The sequence below is a fragment of the Balaenoptera acutorostrata genome, chromosome 16 (genome assembly GCF_949987535.1).
Source record: "Balaenoptera acutorostrata chromosome 16, mBalAcu1.1, whole genome shotgun sequence".
NCBI lineage: Eukaryota > Metazoa > Chordata > Mammalia > Artiodactyla > Balaenopteridae > Balaenoptera > Balaenoptera acutorostrata.
Genome location: NC_080079.1, coordinates 9,320,627 through 9,347,379, shown reverse-complemented (window position 1 = coordinate 9,347,379; position 26,753 = coordinate 9,320,627). Strand labels below are relative to the sequence as shown.

The window sequence follows — 26,753 nt, the reverse complement described above, 5'->3', positions numbered from 1 at the left end:
GATAGGAGCTGACTGGGTCAGGGAGGCTTATATGCAGAGAAGGGTACAGATGAGTCACGCCCTGCAAACGTTCTAGTGGACCTGGATTTTACATTTCGCCCTGTCAACCAGTCGTGTTGGATTCTGGTTTGTCCTGAGTTCAGTCAGTGGTAATCAGTCTACCAAAGGTGACCACCCCTCCCAGTTCCAAATATGCAGCCTGGAGCCTCTGACATCTGAGCCATCCTACCTGTGTTCCTTCATCTCCAATAGGAGCTGCCAAAGCCACGGGCCAGCCCTGGTCTTCTACTCTGGCTGGTGGTGGGCAGCACAGGCTACATTCTGATTCCTCTGCTTATTTAAATACCTGTATCCCCTAGCAAACCGTGCCTCCAGGGCAGGCCGATGTTTCATTCACCTTTGCAACTGCCAGTGCCCCTGGCGTGGAGCCGAAGCCTTTATAATCAGATTATTAAGGGCTAGTATGCGTGCCAGGCACTGAACTAAGAGCTCCACAAGACTTTCAAAATTCTCGAGACAACTTCTACTCCCATTTAATTGTGAGGAAACAGAAGCTTGCAGAGGTTAAGCCACTTGCCCAAGGCCACATGATCACGAACTGTGGAGCCGGGATTCAAAGGCAGGACGGTATGATCCGTAGCTGGGACTTTCTGCATCTCCTCCAGGTGCCCCGTTTAGTGGGTGTCTGACAAACGTTGGCTCGTGTGTCTGAATAGGCGAGGTCTCCCCACCACAGGAGTGGGATGCCAGGCGGAAGAGGCCGAGTCTCTGTGGGATAGCCGTTGACACGTCTGCCAGACTCCCACTCTATCCCAAGTGCCTTGCACGCTGAGCAGACGTCTAATAATGAATTTTAATTTAAAATCAGAACAGCTTCTGATGATCAAGAAATAAACCTGCACCCCACTTTCATTGTTTGGCGTGCATTCAAAATCTAGCTTGACCATGGAAACCACAGGCAAATGTGGATTCAAGAACACTTTTATGTGAATGTACAGAGTTCAATTGAAGGCACCTCAGCTTGTCTTTGAAGGAGTAACAAGGTGGCAACATTTATATGGTTTATTGCGATAACCACTGGCACTCCAATATAAAGCCCCCCCCCTTTTTTTAAGAAAATATAAAGGCAGAAAACACAGTGTACTTCCCATGAAGGAATGGAAGGCGTAGAGCCCATCCTAGGCCCTTTGCCAGACCTGAGTCCAAAGTGCGGGCTCTGGCGTCCCCTGCAGGCCAGAGCCTCCCTCTGACGGGAGAAAAGGGAAACCCACGGTCAGAGAGTAGGCAAGGGTCCCAGGGTGGCAAGACCACTTTAGATAGTTGTTAAACTTTCCTCTTTTCACATGTCTTTCTGGAAGGGACAAACTCAGAGCTGAATTTTGCAACTTCAGACATGAAGTGAAAGCCTCTCCAACACATGCTGCTCTAAAGAATAATTATATTTAGGTTGTACAAGCGCTGGCTTCACAAGGGAACTTGTCTAATCTCCCAAATGGCCAGGAATGAACTTTTGCTCCTGACAGCGCATATGACTAAATGTCACTCAATTACAAACTTGCTATTCTTTTTTTTTTTTTTAAGAGTAAGGTTGTCTTACGTGTTAGGGCTTCTATTGAGGCCACTATGGTGTTATTTTTGTGCCTGTCCTGGCAGAGGCACCCACGGCTGGTGGGAACTCGTACCAGGCAAGGACAGGTTTGCTTATGACCATCACAGCATGTGGGAGGGAAAGAGTGCGCCACGCCCAGTCTCCAACTGGAGATGCTGCTCTTGTGCTCACCTCACCTGCGGCCAGATGATCATGACCGTGGGGCTTCCAGGGGCGCGTGCTCACCTGTGTCCTCTTGGCCATTTGGGCTGGTTGCTCCTGGCACCACCCTTCTTTCATCACAAGTACTTTTGCTGGACTTCTGTCCCCTGGACCTTTCCTCCATTCCATGGATCTTTATTGACGCTACTGATGCTATAGTTAACACTACACCAAGCCCTGGGAAGAGAGAGATGCTTAGACATCACCCTTTCCTTGAAATGCTTACAGACCACCAGGTGTGAGACTCTTGTCTCCGGAAAGGTCACTCTTATGAGACGTTAGGCACATCAAACAGCATAGAGACCAACATTCTTATGAATTTGCTGCTTCATGAAAGGCACAGCAGGAAATGGTCCTGTGGTTTGGGGAGTGGAGAAGCAAAGCGTGACAGGAAGTGCTCCAGCATTGCCATGGCCCCCATTCCAACCCCCCCCCACACACATACCACCACCTTGTTGTCCATATGAGCCTCTGGGGAATTTCCTGCCCCAGAGGTCAGAGACCTGCCGCAGCCATAACTCTGGATCTCTGTTGCTTTAGGCTCCGGCAGCTTCAGACACCAAACTGCAATAACTACTGACCCATCCAAACAGCACAGTGAAAATGAATCCCACTAGGCCCTCCCACGACTGCCTCCCCTGATTTTTCCCAGCAAGAGCGAGAATGAAATAGAACAAGCCAGAAGGGCCCTGAGCCATGGAGACCAAACTCTGCTTAGTCATACAGCAGGGGTAGGGGGTCATCCAGACGCCCCCATCTTTCCATAAGCAGCAGCTCCTGGGAGGCACCAACACACTGTGGTCCCCATCACGTGGCAGAGGAAAGGGGATGTATGAAAGGAGGGAGTCTTGCTGGTGAAGTGTATCCATCCCAGGTAATGGTAGCCATGGTGATAGGCATGTGCCATCTCTGTGTGGTTCTGGGAGGGTTTTGAAATCTTGCAGCGTCACTTCAGTCTCATTCTCACCCAAACCAGCAACGAGATTCCCTTAGTAGATGACGTTTGCCTGACTCTGCTCGCCTGCCTGTCTCTCCCAGGTGGATAATGATACCATCACCTACTCCAACTTCCTCAAAGCAGCTGTTTCGAGTGGCATCATCAAGAGGAGGAAGGACCTCCTCATTCACATCAGCTGCAAAATGCTCCAGAACACCTGGGTTAACACGATGTACATTGCTAATGACACCCTCGAGATCAAGAACATACAATACAGCAATTTTGACGTGAACATTTCCTTTTATACATCCCCTTCATTCTTATATCCTGTGACCAGCAGCCCATACTATGTGGACCTGAACCAGGATTTGTACCTTCAGGCTGAAATCCTCCATTCTAACGCCTCCCTGGCCTTATTTGTGGACACCTGTGTGGCGTCACCAGATCCCAATGACTTTACATCTTTGACTTATGATCTCATCCGGAGTGGGTAAGGAGTGTCTTCATGGGGTGGACTTCAGCCTTTACCTGATAACTCACACACAACCAGCCCAGAGCTCAAGGGAGGCAGATTGGGCTCCCAGTAGCTCAAGCTTAACCAGCCAGGCTGTCCTCTCTGGGCATCTGGAGAACTGAGTGGCCATCAAGCAGGTTAGCTATAAAGTAAAATTAGACCAAGTGACTGAACTCCAGGCAAGCCTTAATATTAAAAAGACATGCCTGTAGTGGGAAAACGTTGTTTCTGAAGCAGATGGAGGTTGAGATGCCAGCTCTGCCCCGTCCCAGCTGCATCACTCTGGACAGGCAATAGCACCTCTCTGAGCCAGTTTCTGCAGCCATCAAATGAGCGTAGTGGAGCCCATATCACAGCCTGTTGGAAGGATTAAACAAGGAGGAGATGGGGTGCTGCACAAAGAGCATGCCCAGCAGGTGGTCCACAAGGAATGTTGTGAAGGCAGCAGGCGGTCCCCTGACCGCCACCCTCTGAGGAGGACGCCCAGCCCATGGGGTGGGTGGCGTGAGGAAGGCAGCGCCTTGCTGAGAGCTGACGGTGACTCCTCTCCTCCTGCAGGTGTGTGAAGGATGAAACCTACCAATCCTACCAGCAGCCCTCACCCAACGTCCTCCGCTTCAAGTTCAGTTCCTTCCACTTCCTGAGCCGCTTCCCTTCCGTGTACCTGCAGTGCAAGATGGTCGTGTGCAGGGCGTACGATGCCTCGTCCCGCTGCAGCAGAGGCTGCATCGTGAGGGCCAAGAGGGGCGTGGGCTCCTACCAGGAGAAGGTGGATGTCGCCCTGGGACCCATCCTGCTGCAGGTCCCGCACGCTGAGAAGAGGAGCCTGGGTAGGTGGCCATCTTCCCACCCTGCCATCTGCCGGGGCCCAGGCCCGTGAACCACGGGGACTTGGGATGCTTCCGTGGGTGTCCCGTTTCCCCTCGAATAGGGCTCCTGTGCTACCGTGCGCGATATGAAGTGGAGCTAGACCTGGTTCTCACCTTCTTCCGAGAGCTTCTGGTCCGTGGGGGATGCGCATGTAGGGTTTGGTCAAGACAGTTCTAATGTGGGACACAGAACACCTGACACTTTTACCCTCTGGGTTCTGAATACCCAACCTCACACTCCTCATCTGTAAAACAAAAACGTTAATACTTACCTCTTAGGACTGTTGAGAGGGTTACACAAAATACTGTTAGTTCCACTGCTCTGGCCCCTGCCTGGTATAAGTCACCGGCTGCAAAGAACGGTGATTTTGTTACTATCGTTATTGTCATCAATGTTAACATTAATCATCACGTTATTACTTATAATGATGATGACAAACTGTAGCCCTGGAGTAGTGCCATCAGGGTCTGGGCAGGGCCGTGCAGATCCAGGCAGGACTGGTTTATTCTCACGGCTCCCAGGGGTTGATCCTGGAAAAGCCATTTCATTTTCCCCATCTAGAACGGGGAGCAGATTTCCCACTGTGCTGTTCTGTTGTGCGTGTGGGTGAGGAAATGTTTGCCGAGGGATTCCCATGATTTCTGGTCCAGGCCGGGCCAGGTCAACAAGTGTGGTGGCATTGGTGACAGGGGCAGATGTGGGGCAGCACTAGTCACAAATCCTCCAGCAGTCACAGGGCTTCACCCCACAGAGGATCTTTGACAGCTCGCTCCCCTCAGGGCCCAGATTCAGGCCCTCGCCTGGAAGTCTGGCTGCTTCCAGGCTCTTCCCTCCCATATTCAACATTCCAGGCATCTTTGGAAGACCTATTATGTGCCAGGAGACAGAGAACTAAATACATCAAAATCCTTGCCCTGAGGAGCTTCCATTCCAGCAGGAGGGAACACAGTGCAGTCATAAGTCACCTGCATGGTACCCACCATGGGGGCTGGAGCTACAAGAGAGAAGGAAGGCAGGGCAGGGGGAGGGGCAAAGGCGGCCGATGGGGACACTGTTCATGTCTCTCCTTTTCCTTCTCTTCCCACCGACACTGCGGTAGCTTAAGGCCGGTGTCCCTCTTGCTGGGACCTTTGTACCCATTTCCCAAATGGGCTCAAATGCCCCAACTCACTCTCCTCCCATCCATCGGGAGCCTTCAGCCAGATATCTTATGCCAAAGCCCAGCTCTGACTTCCTGTTCACAAACCTTCTTTGCTCCTGTTGGCTGACAAGACACCGTGAAGTCTGCCAGGGCTGACACTCAGCTGCTCTTTGGGGTCTGACCTCAGTTTCCTGAAAGGCACTCTTTTCTCCCTTCTTTTCCCCGCCCACCAAACAGTTCTGATTGCCATCACCCTGCCCTGGGACCCCCATCCTTATTTCTCTCCCCTCTCCTTCCCAGACCGGCCAGAGGTTGACCTGGAAGAGGAGGCCAGCGCTCAGGGGAGCTCCCACAGTGCCACCATCCTTGCTGGGGTCTTCCTGCTCGTGCTCTTGGCCGTAGCAGCCTTCGCACTGGGGAGGAGCACCCGTGCTGTCCGTGGCCTGCCTCTGAGCTCTAGGATGTGAAGCAGGGGAACACACGCGATGCTCGGACGCAGGGCCCCACGCTCCTGAGCCCGTACGAGGAGGGGAGAAACCAGTGTCCAGAGCTTGGCACCCAGAGCACCCAACTCTGGCCCAGGTGCACAGTGGTGGGTGGAGGTGGGGGTGAGAAAGATGGGAGCAGGTTTTCCCAGAAACACAGACTTGGTGCCGGGACAAAATGTCAGGCAAGCAGGTGCTGGAACCTAAAATCCCACGTGAAGCAGTTAGCCGCACACTGGGAGCGGCAGCGCTTGTTGTAGATAGAATTTCTTTTCTGACTTTTTATGAACCAGCTTCTTTGGCCTGTAGTGTATATCTTAGCCTTTTCTTATTATAGGACAAGCCAAATAAAGAACTTTTTTCAAAGCAAGTGTCGGTTTGGTCACTGTTCCCAGCGCCACATCTAAGCACTGATCCCCTCATGTTAGGTAGACGGGTAACGTGGGCTCCCACAAGGAGTGAGAAAGGCCACGGGGCCCTGCCCTGTCGTGGCCCTGAGGCGGAGGAGAGTGTGCAGTGAGCAGTGGACAGGTGGGGGTGAGACAGCTTCACCGCATCCCCCACGCACAGCCCCTCGGGGTCTTCACGGGCAAGGCGGCTGTGACGGGCGGACAGCCATGCCCACATCAACCTGCCCCCCCTCCCTGGACCCATTACAGCCTCTGTACGCAGGGCATGGGAGGCAAAGTTGGGCACATTCCCTTCTTGTACGTGTCCTTGACGGAGCAGGTAGTTGTAGGAGGGCTGAGGTTGGCCCGAGGGGCCGGGGGTAGTGTCGAGCTTGGGGTGTGGGCTGAGAGGGTGAAATATCAGGAGCTCATGGGGGAAACAGGACAGAAAACTCTCGACAGAGACCTGCGGTGACCCTTGACGTGTCCGCTCCCTCTCACATGGCCTCCTGTGAGGTGTGAAGTGTGGAGTAGACTTGGTGGAGGGTCAGGAAGTACAGGAAGTTGGAGCCTTTAACATCTGTGTGAAATCATCTCCCGCTAGGTTGACAGGGGACCTGCTTGACACCGCTGCATGCGGTTGGCCATCTGACCACTCAAACCTCTGTCCCCTGTCCTTTGGCCACTGGAGCCTCATTTATATCACCCTTGTTTGGGAGGGGACCACTCACCCTTATCTTCCTAGGACCTTCTTGGTTTGGCACTGCTGCCGCTTGTCCTGAGAACCCCCTCTGTTCCCCGACTAACCGGGAGGGTTAGTCAACCTAAACTTTGGGCAGCAGGGCTAGCGGGGAGCTGGGGTCTAGGTTCCCATGACAACCACGAAATGTAGCAGACAGGATGGAGAAGCAGGCAGGAGACCAGGCCAAAGTGCCGCAGCCAAGCTGGCTGCTACCTGCCTTGATCCCCCGGACACAGGATTTGGGAGACTGCCCTTAGCTCAGGTTAGTGTCTGGTCATATTTTTTTGGTCTCTAGGGGCCAAGAACAGATGGGTGAGAAGACCTCAGGTTTTACTCAGGACTGGATCAAGACCCTGAGTTACAAAAGCATATGGGCCTTCATGGTGTGTGTGTGTGTGTGTGTGTGTGTGTGTGTGTGTGTGTGTGCGCGCACCTGGGGTGGACTGGATAACGTCTTCCAGCACCATGTGAGGAGCTGGGCCAGCACCACTCATGTTCACTCTCCAGTGTGTGAGCACAGTGACATCTCTGCCTGCGGGAGAAGTGGAAAAGGGAAAGTGTCTAGTGGGGAAGGGTCCCTGGTGGCTGGAGTCACAGGACCCCGCTCTAACAGGATGTTCGTTTCAGGAAGAGATTCCTGGAAGGGAGGGTAGTCCTGCTTTGACTTCTCTGTGGAGGGAAGGTCTAGCTCAGAGAGAGAAGAAGCCATTTGGGAGTTGTCTGCCCTTTTCAGGAGGACCAGCTGGAAACTGCAAACGGGCTGCCTCCGCAAAGCAGCGGGCACTGAGCCCACCCTGGGGCTGTGCTTTGCGGGAACGGAGAGCAGTCAGATGAGGCCCAGGACTTTTCCTTGGACTTGTTCTCAGTTTGTAACTGCATCTGTAATGTGCCTGACTCTTTTCTCAACACAGGGAAGCAGACTGACGTCATCCCTGGAGACAAAGGCTGCTGAACTGGAATTAGGTTTGGCTTGTAGTGGTTGGGGGACAAAAGCTTATCGTTACCCTCTTAGGGTTTTATACAGCAGGGCTGTGGCTTCAGTTGGCAGAAGACAACTCAACAGGAGGAAAGCATACAAGTTTATTTAATGCAAGTTTTACATGACATGGGGAGAGACTTCATAAGAAATGAAAACCCCCCAAATTGGGAAACCTACTTGCTTTTATATGTGTTTCAACAAAGAGAAACAATGGTGGAAAAGTAATTACACTATGTGAGGAAGACAAGATAATTAGAATTATTTTATCAAGGTCTCTGTGTATAGAATTCTCTGGACTCAACTTTATGTCCTGATGATAAGAATGTTATTTCCTTCTGGCATAAGGAGGACGCATTTCAATGGCAACTTATCTCCTGCTTTTAAGAAAAAGAAAGAAGGTCAGAGTGCACGTGAGTGTGCTGTTGTTTTGGATTTGTCTTTTTTCAAGTGTCTTTAAGTCAACACAGTCAATATGCCATATCAACATACTTTCTGGTGGCAAGTTCTGAATTCCTTCAGGGTAAACATGAAAACAGGTTCAAGATTTTAAATAGGCTCAACTGTTTTAAAGCTAAGTCATTTCAAACTTTAGAATCACTCAGGAGCCTCTCCGGCTGACCTGGTGCAGGGCAGTGATTGACAGTCCTCCTGTCCCCAGCTGTGATTCTTACAGAGTTGACTTACCAGTCACTTTGAGAAATGTTCCTTTGCCTTTGGGTAAAAACCTCCCTGAAATTCAGCACATGACTATATGGATAACATAGGGAAAAATCAAAAGCTCACATGGGTTCAAATAGAAGAACAATGTTTCTAAGATCTGGAAACACTGATGACACAAAAATGGCCAGTAGGTTGAAGCTCAGGGGTCAACTGAGAACTAGGAGCCGCCGTGTCCTCCACTGACATGACCTGCTGGGAGGGCCAGGAGCTGGCCAACCACATGGGGACTGACGTGCATCCACCCACCCAACGACCACTAGCTAAGGGAGGCTGATGAAGATCTTCTGCTGGACCTGGGGCCCCGCTGTGGGAGACGGAAGGTGGACACACAATTCAACAAAATTGGATAGCTGGGGCTTCCCTGGTGGCGCAGTGGTTGAGAATCTGCCTGCCAATGTAGGGGACACGGGTTCGAGCCCTGGTCTGGGAAGATCCCACATGCCGCAGAGCAACTGGGCCCGTGAGCCACAATTACTGAGCCTGCGCGTCTGGAGCCTGTGCTCCGCAACAAGAGAGGCCGCAATAGTGAGAGACCCGCGCACCGCGATGAAGAGTGGCCCCCACTTGCCACAACTAGAGAAAGCCCTCACACAGAAACGAAGACCCAACACAGCCATAAATAAATAAATAAATAAATAAAAATTTTTTTAAAAAATTGAATAACTATTAACGTAACAAAACGCTTAGAAACTAGTCATTGAAGGAAACAAGTTTAAGTGCATAACTCACAACAACAAAGAACATCCAACAAAGCATATAATTTATAACTGAGACGTCAGGAGCAAGCCTAGTAAAGTTAAGAACACTACAGAATGACTGTCATCAAGTTTAGTCAACATTGTATTGGAGGCTTTCCTCCAGTATAGCCAATATAGCCTTTCCTCTAAAGAAGAGTGAGATGGAGCAGGTCTGCTCAGCTTGGGGGGCTCAAACAGAAGACAGCTCTTGTTCTTCTGAGTCTTTAAGGAGTCTTAGAAGCACTTTCTGTCCTTGGATTCATGAGGCCTTAAATGAGTGAGGATGTTTCCTGCTGCGTGTGACTGAAACCCCACCTCAAATGCCTCAACAGCAAGGACGGGGATGACTCCTGGGGCTGGAAGAGTGGAGGCTTTGGAGGTGAGGTTGCCCAGGGGCTCTGGACCGGCAGCCCCGCCCTCCTCTTGCCTTGTGACTTGGCTTCACTCTCAGTTGGGAGGAAGCGGAGAGCAGACCTCTCCCACCTTCCCTGCGGCCAGACCTTTCCTGTCACTTCAGTGGCCCATCTGGGGGACACGCTCATTCCTGCACCATCACCAACCGGGACGGGGAGCCTCCTGGTGACACTCACACCACCTCTTCCACCACTGAGGCCAGTTCTCGGAGCTGGGTCTGGGGTCAACCTCTCCCAAAGCCCATGGGACATTCAGGGGGGAAGAGAAACTGAATAAACCTGTGGTTCTCTGTCAACGAGGAGGGAATCCATGCTGGGGAGGCAGTTTACAAAATGCCCAAGAGACCCTTGAACTCTTCCGTGAGAATAAAGCCTGGGCGCTCAGCAGGAGGTGACGCCCATCTAGAAAGAGAGTAGATGGAAAGTTCTGATGGGGTGGAAGGCACGTAGGGGGCCTGTGAGCCAGGTGGAGACAACTAGTACATCTCATGGAGAAGGAGAGGAAAGACGTGTCGTGGAGCATTCCACAGGGAAGGAGCTTAGGGGGGGAGACCAGGCTTGTTTAGGGCCCCTCAGAAACCAGGTGTGACCTTTGGGGACAGAATCCAAGGGGCAAAAATCCTCAAAAACTGCTGTTAACCCATAAATTTCCTCCAGAGGACGTTGTGATTTTAGGAACCTTGAATTTCCCTGGAAAAGGGACCATGCTTTCTTTTTCTCCCCAGGCAGCCTCAGCCGTGCTTGGACACTGCTGGGAGGACAGCCGGCCTGACACTTTGGAGCTGAAGGCAGATGCTTGGGCTGGGATGTAAGATGAGGAACTGCCTTTTCCCCAGGGTTCCCGTGTTGGCTCAATTCTTGCATTTATATCCATTGGGGAGCTCCTTTGTCCTCTCCACAGACCAGGGCCGGGTAGTATTCTGAGTAAAGGTGACTGTGAGGGGTAACAGGGAAAGATTAGGAAAGGGAGATTCTAGATGGAAGGAGAACTGTGAGGAAATATTGGATGTTATATTAGTAATAACCAGGGAGCTTAATGACTGCAGCAGAATTCTCATTGTATCCTGAGAGGGAGAAACTGTCCAGGGTGCTTCCTCCCCCATCATCAGCCAGGAGTGACCAGATGGCTCAAGGCAGCTTCCCTGGGTTCTGCTTGGGGTGGAACATTTCTCCACACTGTGAACCCATTAGGGCCTCTATGAAAAGAGATAGGGATTGGAAAGGACAGGAAGTTTCTACAATCCATAAGAAAAAGATGAGTGATGCAATGGTAATAGAAAACTGACCCAAAGATATGTATGAACAGGCATTTCACCAAAGAGCTGCAGTTGCATTAGAAACATAAAAAGAGACCAACTCCCCCGGCAATTGGAGAAACAACAATTTAAAAAATTAGATATGAATTATAGGATTTTTGATCAACAAGAAATTTTGAAAGATTTGGTAAAATACAGAGATGTTGATTTTTCAGGAAACTGGACTCTCATGTTTCTGTTTGGTTTGTAATTGCTAATACTCTTTCGAAGGCAGTTGGGCTGCCATTTCCCTTTATGGCTGAATGACTTCTATTGTATGGACAGACCACGTTTCATTTACCCATTCATCAGTGGTTGGACATTTGGGTTGTTTCCACACTTTGTCTCTTACAATAATCCTGCTACGAATATTCATGCATAATTTTCTGTGTGGACATACATTTTCATTTCTCGGGTAAATAACTAGTGGAAAGCTGGGCCATATGAAAACTCCTGTGGAATCTGGTGAGAACCTGCTAGACTGTCTTCCACAGGAAGTTTTCCTGGGTTCTTATAACTGTGACAGTCCTTGGACCGAGCCATGTGGTATTGGTGTCATAAATACAGAAGGAATTCCGACGTGTGTACCCATGTCATCCTTGTGGAGACACCACACACGGGCTGGTATGTACTACAGCTGCCCCACCAATCCTGACCCACACCTGCAGCAGACTGGGGGCTGTTTACGTGCCTTTGCCCCGAGTGACAAAGGAGGGCTCCTAGAGAGACCAGGCAGCCAGGAGGTCAGACCTCATCCCGCTTCTGCCACTGTCACCCTGTGATGTTGGGCAAGTCCCTTGATCTCTCTAGGTCTCAGTTCCCATCCTGTCCAAAGCGTTGTGAGGCTTCTGCAAGTTACTAGAGGTGAAAGTGCTGTCACTTAACCCCAGGCAGGAGGTGCTCCCCAAACAAAAGTTCCATGTGGCCAGTGGTCAACTTGTCACCCTTCATCCAGGACCACAGAAAGAGGAGAGGAAGAGAAGAAACTGGCCATTATTTCCCAGTCTGGGTGAGAAAGGACACAGAAGTGTCTGAGAAAGACAAGGGGTAAGTAGCAGGCAGCCTCCCTCCCTCTAGAGAACCCGAGGCTCCTGCAGCCCTGCTGGCCTGGCCTCCAGAGGGAGGGAGGAGATCAGGTGTCAGCGGCCGTGTCTATACAGCCCCAGGCCTCCAGGGCCAGGCTCATTCCTGAGGCTGCTGCCAGGCCTGCTAAGATGAAGCTGTCCAGCGCCATCCCTTGGGCCTTGCTGCTCAGCACAGGTAAAGCCTGGCCCCGAGCCCCTTGCTCCTGGGCCTCTCTCTCTGCTTCCTGTTCAACCTAGAGATTCTATGCGGTTTGCTTGTTGCCAGCGAAGAGAGTCTGCAAGATACTCTCCTCCAACCAGATGTCTCCCTCACCCTGGGCTGGAGGAGGAGGGGTCCAACAGGATGGCCATGACCCTGGGCTGAGGCCACCTTGATTTTTAAACATTTTCTGGCCTCCCCTGTCTGTTCTGAGATGTTTTCTTGGGTCTCCCTGCCTCCCCCCTCCCTCCTGCCTTAAGCCAATGTCCCTGGGATGCACTGCAGGGCAGCCAGGGCTCAGCCCAGACCTGGATGAGGTGAACCAGACGTGCTTTCGCTTTGGAGGCGTTCTTGGAGCTGTGACCGTGTGGGTGCTGGAGGGGGGACCCTGGCTGGACCTGAGCTGGAGGGCGTGACTAAGGGGGAAACGGGGGCCCCTGCGGAAGCCCCCGGACAGGTGGGCGTGCTCTGAACCTGCCCCCGGGGATTGAGACGTGGCAGCAACACAAGTTCGGGAACGAACAGCAGGAAGAGCAGCTCCCAGCAGGGGCTGAGGATGTCCTGACAGGGAGAGCCTGGCCCTGCCGCTGGGACTGCCCTTGACCACAGGAGGGAGAGCAACGCTGATTCCCGATGCTGGGAGGGAAAAAGAAGCCGTCATTTCTCCAGGGAGACCTCTGTCTTCTTCTCCCTCATTCTGTATCTCTGTCTCATTCTGTCCTTCCCCCTTCTGTCCCCCTTTCTGCTCCAGCTCCCCTTTGCACCCCTCCTCACTCTGTTTCCCTGCCCTCGCCCTGTGGTTCCTCCCCTGTTCACCTTTGCCCCTCGCACTTCAGGTCAGGGGCTGCGCCCATTACTAGGCTCTCCCCTCCCCTCTCCTCTCCTCCCCTCTCCTCTCCTTCAGGCAATGTGGGTCGGGACTAGGAGCTGTAGGTGGTGGCAAGTGGAAGGAGAGGGTTATGCACAGATGAGCACAGATGAGCACAGGTGAGCACAGGTGAGCACAGATATGCACAGGTGAGCACAGGTGAGCACAGATATGCACAGGTGAGCACAGATGAGCACAGGTGAGCACAGGTGAGCACAGATATGCACAGGTGAGCACAGGTGAGCACAGATATGCACAGGTGAGCACAGGTGAGCACAGATCCCTGTCAGCGCCCATCCCAGGCTCGTGTGAGGAGGACCTTCCTGTCTGCCTGGTCCAGCGGGGGCGCCATTCTGATGGGACATTTTGTGGGCAGCTTGTAGGTAGAAATGCATCCATCAGAGCCCTTCCTGCATCTGCTGTGTCTCAAGTGCCTTCAGTTCAAATCATCAATATGCCAAGATGGCATGTTTCAGGGTGACGTGTCTTGAACTCCTACAAGGGGCTGCATGTTCCCTCTGCTTCAAAGCCGGGACCTCAGATTCTAGATCAGCGGGGTTCACTGTAGATGTGGGTCCAGTCTAGAGACGCCACCTGAAGTGACGGGAATAATTTCTGGTTCTGCACTTGACACCTGCTTTCAGGCAAACCTTCATTTATATTTTCCAGAGCTGACGTGATGGACACCCCAGGGTGGGGAGGTTTCTTTTGTGCCCCCCAATCCAATGCCACCTCAGGGCCCAGGAAGGGCAGCTGGAGATGGACTCCCAGTGTTCAGGTTGACATTTATGGTCAAATAGTTTCCAGAGCATTTGTTGATTTCTATTTACTGAGGAAAGAAGTATCTAGTTGGGAAAGGAAGTGGTTGTCATAGGATGTTGACAGTGGCAGGTAATGTACTGGAGAGGCTCCCTGGGCTGGGCACTGAGCCGTGTATGTGTGGATTATCCTCCAGAACCCAAGGAGGCTATTACTATTAAATTCCCATTTTACAGATGAATGGACTGAGGCTTAGGGAGAGTAAATAACTTGTGTAAAGCCATCCAGCTCTCATGCCCACAGGGCTGTGACCAGGGCCGTCTGATTCCTGAGCTGGGCTGTGCCCACTCGTCACACTGTGAGGACAAGCCATAGCGCACATCAACAGTGGAAGCCGTGTGATTGCCGTCAGAACATCACAACAATCCATGAAAGTTGTGATATATAATATCCCATCCCTCCCAAAATATGGTGAATTTGAAATATTCATATCAAATGAGATATTGAATGCACAAGTCAATAATAAGGATAAAACTAAAAAGAGTCACTAAAAAATAGTGGAAAAAAGTCCACTAAGAAGATACAACAATCACAAATTGCACACTTAACATAACTACAAAGCAACAACTGATTGTGGTAGGAGGAGAAATGAATGTGGTGGGTGATTTTACCACAAAGTGTGAACATTTAAAATTTTGATCTAAAAGATGAATATGGGACTCGTACCCTAGAAATCATGAACTATCTTTTCAAGGATGTGTTGAACATTCACAAAAATTAATCGTGTCATATATTAATTTTTAAATCCAGTAATTAAGGATGTCATATAGACCATGTTTATAACTTCAAGGCAATTAAATAGTAAATAGTAAAATAAAAGTATTAAATTATTTGTAAACTTGAAAGTGAACTCCGAAATAAAATAATTCTTGAGAGGGAAGTAAAATGGTAATAGAAATTATTAAATGTTTAGAATATAATGAGGATGAATGTAGTTGACATCAAATTTTGTTAGATGCAGCTATTTGGCATTTAAAGGCAAACATAGAACTTTAAAATACATTTATTTAAAACACAAAATTAAAAAGTGAGTTGTGTTAGACTTTTAGTTAAGTAAATCTAAGGAAATAGAATAGAGAGCACCAACAAAACTAAAATCTGTTTTATTTTTTAAGCTAGTAAAAAAGAAGAACCTCTAGGAAGACTGACCAGGAACAAAAAGTGGAGTGGAGTATGGGGACCTTATACTGTGAACAAAAATTACAGATGATATTTTTAAAATAAAGTGAATATATAAACAACTGTATACTAAATAATGTAAAACATTAGAAAAAAATAGTTTTGAAGAAAATATAAATCAGAAAATACAAGTTTGTCCAAGAAGAAATATAAATGTTGACAAACAAATAATCATTTAACATGGAGTAAATAATCAGAAGTTTTCTACTCCAAAAGACCCTAAGTTCAGATAGTTTTACTAAAAAAAATAAAACTAAACTCTTCAAAAATCCTTATCTTATTTAAAATATCTTAGAGAAGGTAAAAGGTCTACCGGCTCATTTAACAACTTTAGAAAAATCTGATATAACTATAATCTGATAACATAACGAGCAAGGACAATTCAGGAAGGAAACTAATTTATTAACTTAGATGCAAACATAAGATAAAATGGGATAGAATGTTAAGAAATCGAATTTAGCAATGTAAAAAATAATCATGAAAGTATAGGATTTATTCCAAGTATACAAGGATAATTAAAAAATCAGAAAATCTATGAACGGTAGCAGAATAGGCCACCCCAAATATGCCCCTTTGGCATAAGGATTATTTTGAGCTGGTTATTTCTGAGAAACTGTAGATGCAGAAGAAGGTACCCTTCTGTAAGGGAAATCTACATTCATAAAGGAAATTTCCATTAGAAAGAGTATTTGTAAAGGAGGAGAGCTACTCCCAGAGATCTCTTTTTTTTCACCTGAGATTTACCTGCCTGGAAGGGCAAGAACTTTTGTTTCCCATACATTTTCTCTTCCCACCTGTCCTTGAATTGCCTTCTCTTCACCTACAATTCCTATCCTTTTCCTTAGCTCAGGATGGCTTATAAGTCCCAATCATCTGGCCACATTTTGAGTCCCACATCTTTATGGGGCTCCACAAATACATCCATAATTAAATTTGTTTCCCCCCCAGTGGTTAATCTGTCTTATGCCAGTTTAATTCTTAGAGCAGGCACAGAATCTAGAAAGGGTAAAGGTGGAAATTTTTCCTCTCCCACACTATGTGCACAGACAGCTGGGATGTAGGGGCAAGTGAAAAACAGGTGTATGAGTCCTTTCTTCCTTCAGCTATTAGAGGAATAGTTTCTACTGTTATAATGTTTACCATTTGATGCTTATAAACCTGGTACTCATTAGGATGAAAATAAAATTAACTAACATTTCCCTCCCCTCATATTTCGAGCCCTTGAATACCACCATGATTTTGAAACCAAGAATGCCATATGTCTCTTTAAAAGCAATAGTGTTTCGGGTTTAAATGGAAAATTTTCTCCCCTAAACAGGAAAGAATATCTTATACCCTCTATTTCAAATATTGCTAAAATAACACCTGATACGGGTGACGAGTTGAATTGACAAAAGCTGTAATGGAAAGGATGTCAGGGTACTGTATGGCTTAGAAGCTAAAAGCTATACTATTCACCAGTAAGAGCGCTTACCAAATGGTAAGTAATGAACCTAACTGGAATGTCTCGAACATTCACTGGTGCATTAGGGTACTTTTGTGGATTTTAAATCTTTTGTGCTTTATTTCTCAGGAGGCGATTACCACAGAATACAAAAGAAAAAGAGAGATGCAATCAGAGCATGATTTAATCTATCTAGGAATTTGGGTATTTGCACTAAAAATCAAGTCTTTTGAACTTCCTGGGTTTTTCCATATGAAGAATTCTGAGTTTGTACCAAAGATGAGCAATAATTACTCAAACTGATAATTGAGCCTCTTTTATTCAATGTGAATATGAAAATGTAGCTCAGGGTAGCAGTATGGGAGCCATTGTTCTAATGGTGTCACAGTTTCCATGATTTGATTTTTCCAGTCAAAAAAGTTTAAGAATCGTTTCGCGTAAGAATCGTTTTACGTAAACCTTTAGGATGGATGTTTCCAAGCATTATATTTTGCATATTTCCCGCTGATTATTCTTGATATTTATCAGGTTGTCTTTTCTGACAGCTTTGCTGGCTTTTGGAGACTGATGAAACACTGAACTGAAGTAGCAGACATGCATATTGTAGGGGAAGAAAAATTTTCTTCAACTTTCTTAGGATCCCTGGATGGGTCTAAAAATTAAACTGACAAATTAACAGGAGAAAAGCATATACATTTCATTGAATTTTTATATGGGGAGCTTCAACCAGATTGAACCCAATAATAATAATAAAGATTCAGATATTATAAACTCTCAGCTGATATGAAGTAGTTACCAAGCCTCATGCTGAATTAACTGTTCTTAGTGTTTCCCACACATTACCTCATTTAATCCTCCAACATCCCTGTGAGGGGGACGCATTATTGCTCCCATTTATAGGTGAGGAACCTGAAGCTGAGAGATGTCTGGAACTTGACCGAGATCCCGCAGCTCATAATGGAACAAGGACTTGCACCCAGGTGTGCCTGCCGCCATAGCCCATGTGGTCTTTGAACTCTCAGCATCTACTTCAGGGCTGACTCTGAAGGCCTGTTTGCTGAAACTGGAGATTCATGGTGCGCAGAGGAAGATAAACTTGGATAGGTGGGGCTCCATGGTATTAACATTTTTGAATATTTGTCTCATTCTTTTTTTTTTTTTTTTTTTTAATTTTATTTATTTATTTATTTATTTATTTTTGGCTGTGCTGGGTCTTCGGTTCGTGCGAGGGCTTTCTCTAGTTGCGGCAAGTGGGGGCCACTCTTCATCGCGGTGCGGGGACCGCTCTTCATCGCGGTGCGCGGGCCTTTCACTATCGCGGCCCCTCCCGTTGCGGGGCACAGGCTCCAGACGCGCAGGCTCAGCAGCTGTGGCTCACGGGCCCAGCTGCTCCGCGGCATGTGGGATCTTCCCAGACCAGGGCTCGAACCCGTGTCTCCTGCATTAGCAGGCAGATTCTCAACCACTGCACCACCAGGGAAGCCCCTGTCTCATTCTTTAACTAGTTTATAAGCTTGTTGAGGGTGGAGTCCAAGTCTTCCTTTTCATCGCCATCTGGGGGTTTTATGTGGTCCCTCTACCCATGCACCCTGCCTTACTCCATCTCACTAGTTCCTCCCTCCTCTCTCTCCCTTCTTTCTCCCTTTTTCAAGAGGAAATTGAAAATTCCTCTCACTTCCCCATGCAGAAGACTTAACCATTCTTTTGTTTTGTTTGGGGGGCTCCTCAAGTATCCTGTTCCAGCTCAAAATGGATTATAAGGTATTTTTCCCCAAGAAAGACAATTTACCCTAAGATACATCCTGGTACCAGCTCTTAAGGAATACAAATGTCACCTCATTACAATGATGTACTGATTTATGGAGTACAGAAGGTGTGCTAGGCACTAAGGCTGCCAGAATGATTAAGTTGAACCTAGGCACTGGGGTCATACAAATGGCTTATCACCCAGCGGGTTATACATGAGGAAAGATGAAACAGGGAAGATGGAGGGAGCAAAGTCAGATTGCTATGGGATCCCAGAGGGGGGCAACAGACCCAGTCTGGGGGTGAACTATAGCAGGAAGCACCCAGTGTCTCTTCAGGAAATGCAGCTGAAGCTCTGGCCATGTCCAAAGTGCTAGCCAGATGTTTCACCCCAGAATCTTCCAGCTCATTTGGTCACCTTCTTCAGATACCATCCTCATAAATGAGCCCTCTCGGACTCCACAGGGCTCCTGTGAGTCTCAGGCAAGAACAGATTAAAATCTGTATTGGTTCTAAGAATGGAAAAGACGACGAGGTCTGTTTCCATAAGTAATTCAAAATAAAACTGATACTAAACTGTAAGTGTAAGGAAGTCCAAAGAAGTTCTGACTTTTTCCAGTAATGACGACATTAAGCTTATGTGAAAATCAACTATCAGATTCTTTTTTCCTCTGAAATATCTATCATCTATCATCTATCTATCTATCTATCTATCTATCTATCATCTATCATCTATCTATCTGTCATCTATCTCTTTTTGCCTCTGTATATTGAATAACCAATACTGGACTTTGGGGAAAAATTTAATCTATCACTTGCCCACAAGGCTACTTTGTATCAGAGTTCTCAAGGAATAAAGAATTGTTACAAATTTCAGGTTAAATTACTCCTTACCAGAAGTCTCTTTGGGCTGATGCCCAAAGGCTTTCTAAGTTCCACCATAGTTCCTTAAAAAGTAAAAATAGAGTTACCATGTGATCCAGCAATCCCGCTCCTGGGCGTATATCTGGAAAAGATGAAAACTCTAACTCAAAAAGATACATGCACCCCAAGGTTCATAGCAGTGTTATTTATAATAAACAAGATATGGAAGCAACCTAGGTGTCCATCGATGGAGAAATGGATAAAGAAGATGTGGTACAAATATATAATGGAATACTACTGAGCTAAAAAGAAGAATGAAATATTACCATTTCAGCAACATGAATGGACCTAGAAATTATCATACTAAGTGAAGTGAGTCAGACAGAGAAAGACAAATATCATATGGTATCACTTATATGTGGAATCTAAAAACAGAAATGATACAAATGTACTTATTTACAAAACAGAAACAGACTCCCAGACATAGAAAACAAACTTATGATCACCAAAGGGGAAGCGGGTGGGGTGGGGGGGGAGGGATAAACTGGGAACTTGGGTTTAACAGATACATACTACTATATATAAAATAGATAAACAAGGACCTACTGTATAGCACAGGGAACTATATTCAATATTCTGTAATAATCTATAATGGAAAAGAATCTGAAAAAGAGTATAAATATATATACATATATGTAAATATATAACTGAATCACTTTGCTGTACACCTGAAACACTGTAAATCAACTATACTTCAATAAAGTTTTTTTTAATTAAAAAAATAAAAAATAAAATTTTAATTAAATTCCACCATAGCCTAAGGCTCTTGAAGGGCTCTTTAGGTCACTTATCTTTTTATCAAATATTATCATCTGGGTGTGTTTATGTAACTCCAGGTAAGCAGTTAGAAGGAATACATACTTCATTCAGAGATTTTTCAGAAACCTTTAATAATAAATAAATCGAAGCTTATTTTCATATATACTTCCTAGAAGATGGCACACAGACACACAAACCTGTATGGTTAACTGTGGGTTATTTCTGGATGGCTCCAAGTAATTAATGTTTATTGTCATTAAAATGACACCATCAACAAGGTTGTTACTGACAACAGCTAGTAGAGCAACATCTTGCATTCTGTTAACACCTTCCCTGATTTATTCTCAGAGGTGACCTCTGGACTCAGTGAAAATGTCTCCAGACCAGCACCACCTGGTGCTGTAACACAGTTCTTCGGTTGTGGCACTAAGCAGACGGTGAGCAATGCAAACTCCATCGCAAACAGCTAGTTAAATGAATCCCAGAACTGGACCTTGGTGATGTTCTAGTTGATGAGCTCATTTAACTGCTGAGGAAGTTGAGTCCCAGAGAGCCTTGTGGTTTACCCACACTTCCCAGCTGCTTGGTGGTAGATCTCTAAGAAGAGCACTGGTCTCCTCACTTCTCATGCAAAGAACTTTCTACCACATTGCAGAGCTGATCTTGAGCAATGTTTAGGATCCAGCTAAATAGCTTTAAAATGTTTTCAAACCGGTTTGAGTTTTCATGTGTTGCTTTGATATTCACAATTTTATAGCCATTGGAGAAGTTATATCAACATTGGAAATAATATTTTCCTTCTCCCCAGTTTCCAACTTTGCCCCAGTTGAAAAGTTAGAGCATTCCTTTGGTTTATACTGATTCTTCCACTGATGACTTTGGAATGATGCTACATCTCCCTAAATCGCTGTCTTGGCAATAGCAGCTACCGATACAATACTTTCTCTTAACCTGTGGCTATGGCCAATGGAGTCCTCCTGGAAAATGGGAGAGGGTCGGCCTCCCCCACATGACTCCCCCTCTGCTTGGAGGAGAGCTGTGGTTCTGAAAGAGCCAATTGCAAAAAATCCACAGAGAGGAACGATCTAGAAAGAATGCTGGCCTTGTCCCCAGAAGCTGTACCTGTGGACAAGCTCAGTGTCTTTCCAACTGTGTGCAGGGTTGCTGAGGACAGAGTGTGATTAACCAGGGGATCCTTCTGGGTTTCAGATGCAGACAAGAAACGAATGTGTCATCTTCTCAGACGCTGAAATATCTCCCAGATCTGCCACCTTGGGGCCGAGGCAGGGCCTTCATGGGAGTAGCAATAACTGACCGCAGGGACCTTGGACCCTCCTCCTGACACATCCAAAGGAATCGTGCCCGCTACAGCCTTGCGTGTCCCATGCCTGCACTTGACTCGATGGGGGGGGGGGGGTGTAAGTCACGTGGCTGCACAGACGAGGAAGGAGGCAGAGATCAGGCCGGGAACAAGCTGGCTCTGCCTTCCAAGGTAGAAGCTGCACGTCTAGGCAAGAAGTGGGGAGCATGGGACAGACCTCTAGCCTTTAGGCCTGGGCAGCCTCTTTCCTGAGCAGGGTTCTTTCCCCCCACCTGGGCTACAGGCTGGTCCCAGCTCCAGCCCCAGGGGCTCTGGGGCAGACTGACTGCAGCCACGGTCCTGTCTGTACCAGCCTCCCTGAGCTCATGCCCTTTTGCAGTATGACTTTCCACCTCCTCCCAGCAAGAGGTGAAGTCCATTTACACACCCTTGCATCTGGACCTGGCCGTGTATCTTGCTTTGGCCAACAGAATGTGGCAAAGGGGTGGTGTGCCGGTTCTGGTCTTGGCTTCAAGAGTCCTTGCAGACTTTTGCTTGCTCTCTCGGCTCCTGCAGTGGCCCCGTGAACAAGCCTGGGGCTGGCCTGCTACAGCTGCTGGAAAAGGAAAGATGTAACCCGTCACTCCCACTGACCCAGCTGATAGCTCTCCCCCGAGAAAGAGAGCCACCCAAATGACCCGCCGTTGACTGCAGACACAGGAGGAACCCCGTGGAGACCAGCCCAAATTGCTGACCCACAATTAGAATTATAACCTAAATTAATGAAAGTGGGTGTAAGCTGCTGAATTTGGGGGTGATTTGCTTCACAGAAGCAGGTAACTGATACAGGCCCCATGGGAGTAGGTGAAAAGGAGGAGCTGCATCCTGGGAAGGCTGGGTTGCTGGGGGAGGGGGAGCAGCTGAGAGCCAACAGTTGCCTGACACCAGGAAGCTCAGCAGCTAGGTCCTACCTTGAGGACGCCCTGGAGATCGGGTCCTGTAAGGAGAAAAGGAGGGAGGCCACCAAACAGAAATAGACTCACAGACTGAGAGAACGAACTTATGGTTACCAGGGGGGAAGGGTAGGGGGGATGGATAGTTAAGGAGTTTGAGATTGACATGTACACACTCCTATATTTAAAATAGATAACCAACAAGGACCTACTGTATAGCACAGGGAACTCTGCTCAGTACTCTGTAATAACCTAAATGGGAAAAGAATTTGAAAAAGAATAGATACATGTATATGTATAACTGAATCACTCTGCTGTACACCTGAAACTAACACAACATTGTTAATCAACTCTACTCCAACATAAAATAAAAATCTGGGGGCTTCCCTGGTGGCGCAGTGGTTAAGAATCCGCCTGCCAATGCAGGGGACACGGGTTGGAGCCCTGGTCCAGGAAGATCCCACGTGCCGTGGAGCAACTAAGCCCATGCACCACAACTACTGAGTCTGCGCTCTAGAGCCCACAAGGCACAACTACTGAACCCGCGTGCCACAACTACTGAAGCCCGTGTGCCTAGAGCCCGTGCTCAGCAACAAGAGAAGCCACTGCAATGAGAAGCCTGTGCACCTCAACAAAGAGTAGCCCCCGCTCGCTGCAAATAGAGAAAGCCCGCGCACAGCAACAAAGACCCAACACAGCCAAAAATAAGTAAATAAAATAAATAAATTTTTTTTAAATTAAAAATAAATAAATAAAATAAAAAATTTTTAAATAAAAAAAATCTTAAAGCTAAAAAAAAAAGAAAGAAAAAAAGAGAAAGAGGGAAGCCACCTGGGGCAGAGCTGCAGGAGTAATAAGGACCAGGACACTCGGTTTCCATGGGGAATAAATAAACCTTTAATAATGGTGGGAAGCAGCTTTGTGCATGTACTCTTTCCAGGCACTGCCTTCTTCCAGGCAGCTGGCCTTTGACACATCACTGGGGTGGATTCCCCGTGATATAAAATCCTGATTCAACAGCATTAGGTCTCCAGGGAATTCGGCCAGGTGCAAAAGATTTCTGTTTGTTAAGCCAGCGATGGATCTTTCTGCTTTTTTTGTGGGGAGGAATGGTTTTAGATCATTTGGATGGTACGTTACACATTTTTTTGGTTCTTCTGACTTGAAAATTACATTCATCTTTATTTCCTGTCTTTTCGTGGTTTTGCTCTCTGCCTCATCTCTCTTCTCTTGATGGGCATAGTCGCAGTGATCGGCGTCTCGGTCATCCTTGCCTTCCCCAGTTTTGTCCCTTGCCAGGGGGCCCAGGCCCACTCCAGACAGAAGCGAAGAGCTCCTACATCTTTCAATGTAGGGTGAAAGCTGCTTATTCCTCAGGGCTCGAGCGAGCTGCATTCGTTCTATGTGCTTGCTGATGTTCAGCCTCTCCCGTTGTGGCATTTTGAACTCCTCCGGGGGCACCATCACCTTCGCCGTCCATATTTTTTCTAGGGGTCCACAGGTGGCACAAGGAGGGGTGAGTTGCTTTCTATATTCCACCGCCCGTTTATAGTCTGAAGACAGCACCTGTAGTTCCTTGAGCATTTTCCGTTCTTCCTCTTGCTTATAAGTCAGAAACCTCCTGGCTGCTATGGTATGAACACCACCTAGACGCTGACAATGGGAAAGGGATGGTTAAAATCTCAACGGGACAGGAGCAGGGGGCACCCACAGGAACAATTACCTAGTGGCACCTTCACCCTCCATCGCTGAGGGTGCCCAAGCCCCTGTGTAGTGAGAAAGAGGGCAGATCTTTGGGGTCAGATGAGCCTGGGTTCAACTCCTGACTCTCCTTCTTACCTACTATGAATTTGAAAGAATTTTATTGATCTTACAGGCCCCTGTGAGGTCTCCATAAGATAACATATATGAAAGCAACTAGTGCAAGATAAGGGCTCGAGAAAAGGCAGCTTCTGTGATTTGTTATCACTTGTAGTTATATTCCTACTTGGGACTTCGAAATAAGAGAGTATTTTGCTTTTGCTATGCAAGTGTGGAAGCCACTAGCTCACAACGGCCAAATAGTGGCCAACTCCAGTCTGCTGTTTGGGAGACTTACATCTCTATTGCTGGTGGGTTTTGAACCTCTGGCTCCCCTAACCTAACTGCCTGGCTTCCATGGGGCCTCCCTGTGTATAAATTTCACAGCACTTACTAGGATCTCTTTTTCCAAGGGGGAGTATTTCCCAAGGGCAATGTGTGGGTCTGATTTGTAGAATTTGGTCCATATCCTGGAAGGCAGAGAGGTGTATTAGAACTCGAAAGGGTCCTCCTAGTTTTCCCTTTGGAATGGGAAATCTCACAAAGGGTGATTCTACATTAGTCAGGGTAGGGTCACTGTGACCAGGGTTTCTACAGCCTTAGAGTGGGATCCTCCACTTGGCCTCGTTCTGACATGGGTGGGAAGGAATAGACCAGAAGCACAGGTCATACTCACCCCAATGGTGAAGCAGAACATAGATCCCCCTGGCAGCACAGGGAGTCTTTATCCCGAAAGGAATCGCTTATATTGAATACTTGGACTGGTGTTCCATTCTTATTTGACTTCCCCTCTGTAGTCATCCCTTCTTGGGCCCTTGAATCTCTAGCCCTCTGTTTTCCAGTCTTCTGACAGCCATTCTCCCATTCTCTGGTCATACTCTGGCAATAGGCTAGGATGGGAGGTGTCAGTGCCTGGAGTTTCTTTGTAAGACAGTTTTTATGGGAACCCAGGGGACAGTCACAAACTTCTTGCATCATAACTGGCCTACATGGAGCTATTGTGAGGTCTGAGTTGAGGCAACAAATGACCCCCTGGGGTGGAATGGACACACGCTACCATGCTCCTGGCGTGTTGGAGTCTAGAGGAATAGAGTGGGCAGAGAGTGTGGCTGGGAGATGATCTGACCACGTCACTGCCACTTATATGCCCATAAAGCCTGCTCAGTTCTTTCAGGATGAAGGCTCATCAGCTAAAGTCTCTCCCTGGTGCTGGCTTGCCTCTCCAATCTTAGCTCCAATCTTAGTTCCTCATGTTCCATCCATGAACTCTATCTATGGTTCTTGGAATCAGCTTCTAGACATGCCCCCCCCCCGTCTCAAATACCTCTCTCCCCCTAGACAACTTTCTTGTCTTTTAGGGCCCAGCTTAACTATTGTTTCCTCTGAAGATTTCCTTGCAGAATAAATTATCCCTTTGTCCACATTCGCACAGCACTTCCTGTATCATGCTATAGTGCTTTGTCACGTATTGACTTGGTTGTCCAATAGGTCTGTCTCTCCCTCTGCTCAAAAGCAGGTGCCAATAGCATCTCGTTCTTTGCACTGGGGTTGTTTGTCATGGGATCTAGTATAGAGCAGATGCTCAGCCTGTTGACCTAATAAGCAATCATCTTGGGTTCCTGCCCAAAAGTGGGGTCAAGAGTGCTGCTGGTGGGAATGTATACTGGCACAATCCTGTAGAAAATAATTAGGCAATATATACCAAAAGTTACAAGTGTGTTTACCCTTTGACCCAGCAATTACATGTATAAAATAAAATACACACAAGTTTGTCAGTGCAGCCTTGTTTGAGATGACAAACCTAATGGCAAACTCAAATGTCCATTAACAGGTGACTGGCTAGAGAGTTATGGTTGACCATACAATGGAATACTATATAGGAGTAATAGGACTATAGAAGTAATAAAAAGATCTTTATTTATTTGGAAATATTGCTGAGAGATATTGTTAGTGCAAAAAGCAAGGTGCAAAAGTATATAAACTGTAGACTACTTTTTTGTGTTGGAAAGGAAACTTATATTTGCATAAAGAAACTCTAGAATAATACATACCAAAAAAATGATAAAAATGGTTACCAGAGGTGGGTACCTGGCAGATGAGGAAGAGGTGGGAATGAGCCTTTTCATTGTGTACCTTATTATTTCGTCTTGAATTTTAGAACAATGTAAGCATATTACCTATTGAAAACATAAGTTTAAAAAGTAAAGAAGCAGCTTATGGAAGAAGTTGTCTCTGACAAGTACTGGTCCTAAAGCTTTCCTTTGCTTCTACCAGGAAACACCCCCAAGTGGGGATATTTAGAGCTCGGTCCAGTGCTCATACCGATGTCAGGCACCTAAAATACATTGGTGCTCCTCTTACTTACCTGGGCAAGTTCAGTTACCTGGAACAGCTGTGAACCTGGAAATAGCAACAAGTGCCTCTGAGCCTCCTGCCCTGTATTCATTGACTCACACATTTGTCCTACACTCAACTGCTTGCACAAGCCACACAACACCTGGCACATTGTGTGCACTCAACAAATATTCGTGGAACAACCAATGAATGATACATGATAGAATATTATGGGCCTATCAAAAAATCAAGTCTTTGTCAAATTTCCAATAATATGCTCATGATGTAATGTGATATTTTAAAAAGACAGA

The 26,753-nt window shown here is 47.2% G+C and overlaps 2 protein-coding genes across 2 annotated transcripts in view; one reads left to right on the top strand and one right to left on the bottom strand.

Annotated features, from left to right (window-relative positions):
• The window catches only part of DMBT1 (deleted in malignant brain tumors 1), an 86,099-nt gene extending 79,982 nt beyond the window's left edge, over window positions 1-6,117 (top strand). The window contains exons 55-57 of the mRNA XM_057531417.1: window positions 2,849-3,237; window positions 3,820-4,091; window positions 5,573-6,117. Coding sequence (XP_057387400.1) covers window positions 2,849-3,237; window positions 3,820-4,091; window positions 5,573-5,739 — 828 coding nt within the window. The 3' untranslated portion in view covers window positions 5,740-6,117. The remainder of the gene's footprint in view (window positions 1-2,848; window positions 3,238-3,819; window positions 4,092-5,572) is intronic.
• Window positions 6,118-23,205: 17,088 nt separating this feature from the next.
• On the bottom strand, window positions 23,206-25,413 carry C16H10orf120 (chromosome 16 C10orf120 homolog). Its single transcript, XM_007173246.2, has 3 exons — window positions 24,785-25,413; window positions 24,503-24,578; window positions 23,206-23,961 (listed from the first exon to the last, which is right to left on the bottom strand). The coding sequence occupies exons 1-3, from the start codon at window positions 25,084-25,086 to the stop codon at window positions 23,206-23,208; spliced, it is 1,134 nt and encodes a 377-aa protein (XP_007173308.1). The 5' UTR covers window positions 25,087-25,413.
• Window positions 25,414-26,753: the final 1,340 nt, after the last annotated feature.

What these genes read in the sequence shown, in the direction of transcription:
- C16H10orf120 (XM_007173246.2), bottom strand. Translation starts at nt 25,086, where the DNA reads ATGATGCAAGAAGTTTGTGACTGTCCCCTGGGTTCCCATAAAAACTGT. An exon ending in TGTTCTGCTTCACCATTGGG is followed by an intron (nt 24,579 to 24,784) that starts GTGAGTATGACC and finishes TCTGCCTTCCAG; the next exon opens with GATATGGACCAAATTCTACA. An exon ending in CCTTGGAAAAAGAGATCCTA is followed by an intron (nt 23,962 to 24,502) that starts GTAAGTGCTGTG and finishes TCCCATTGTCAG; the next exon opens with CGTCTAGGTGGTGTTCATAC.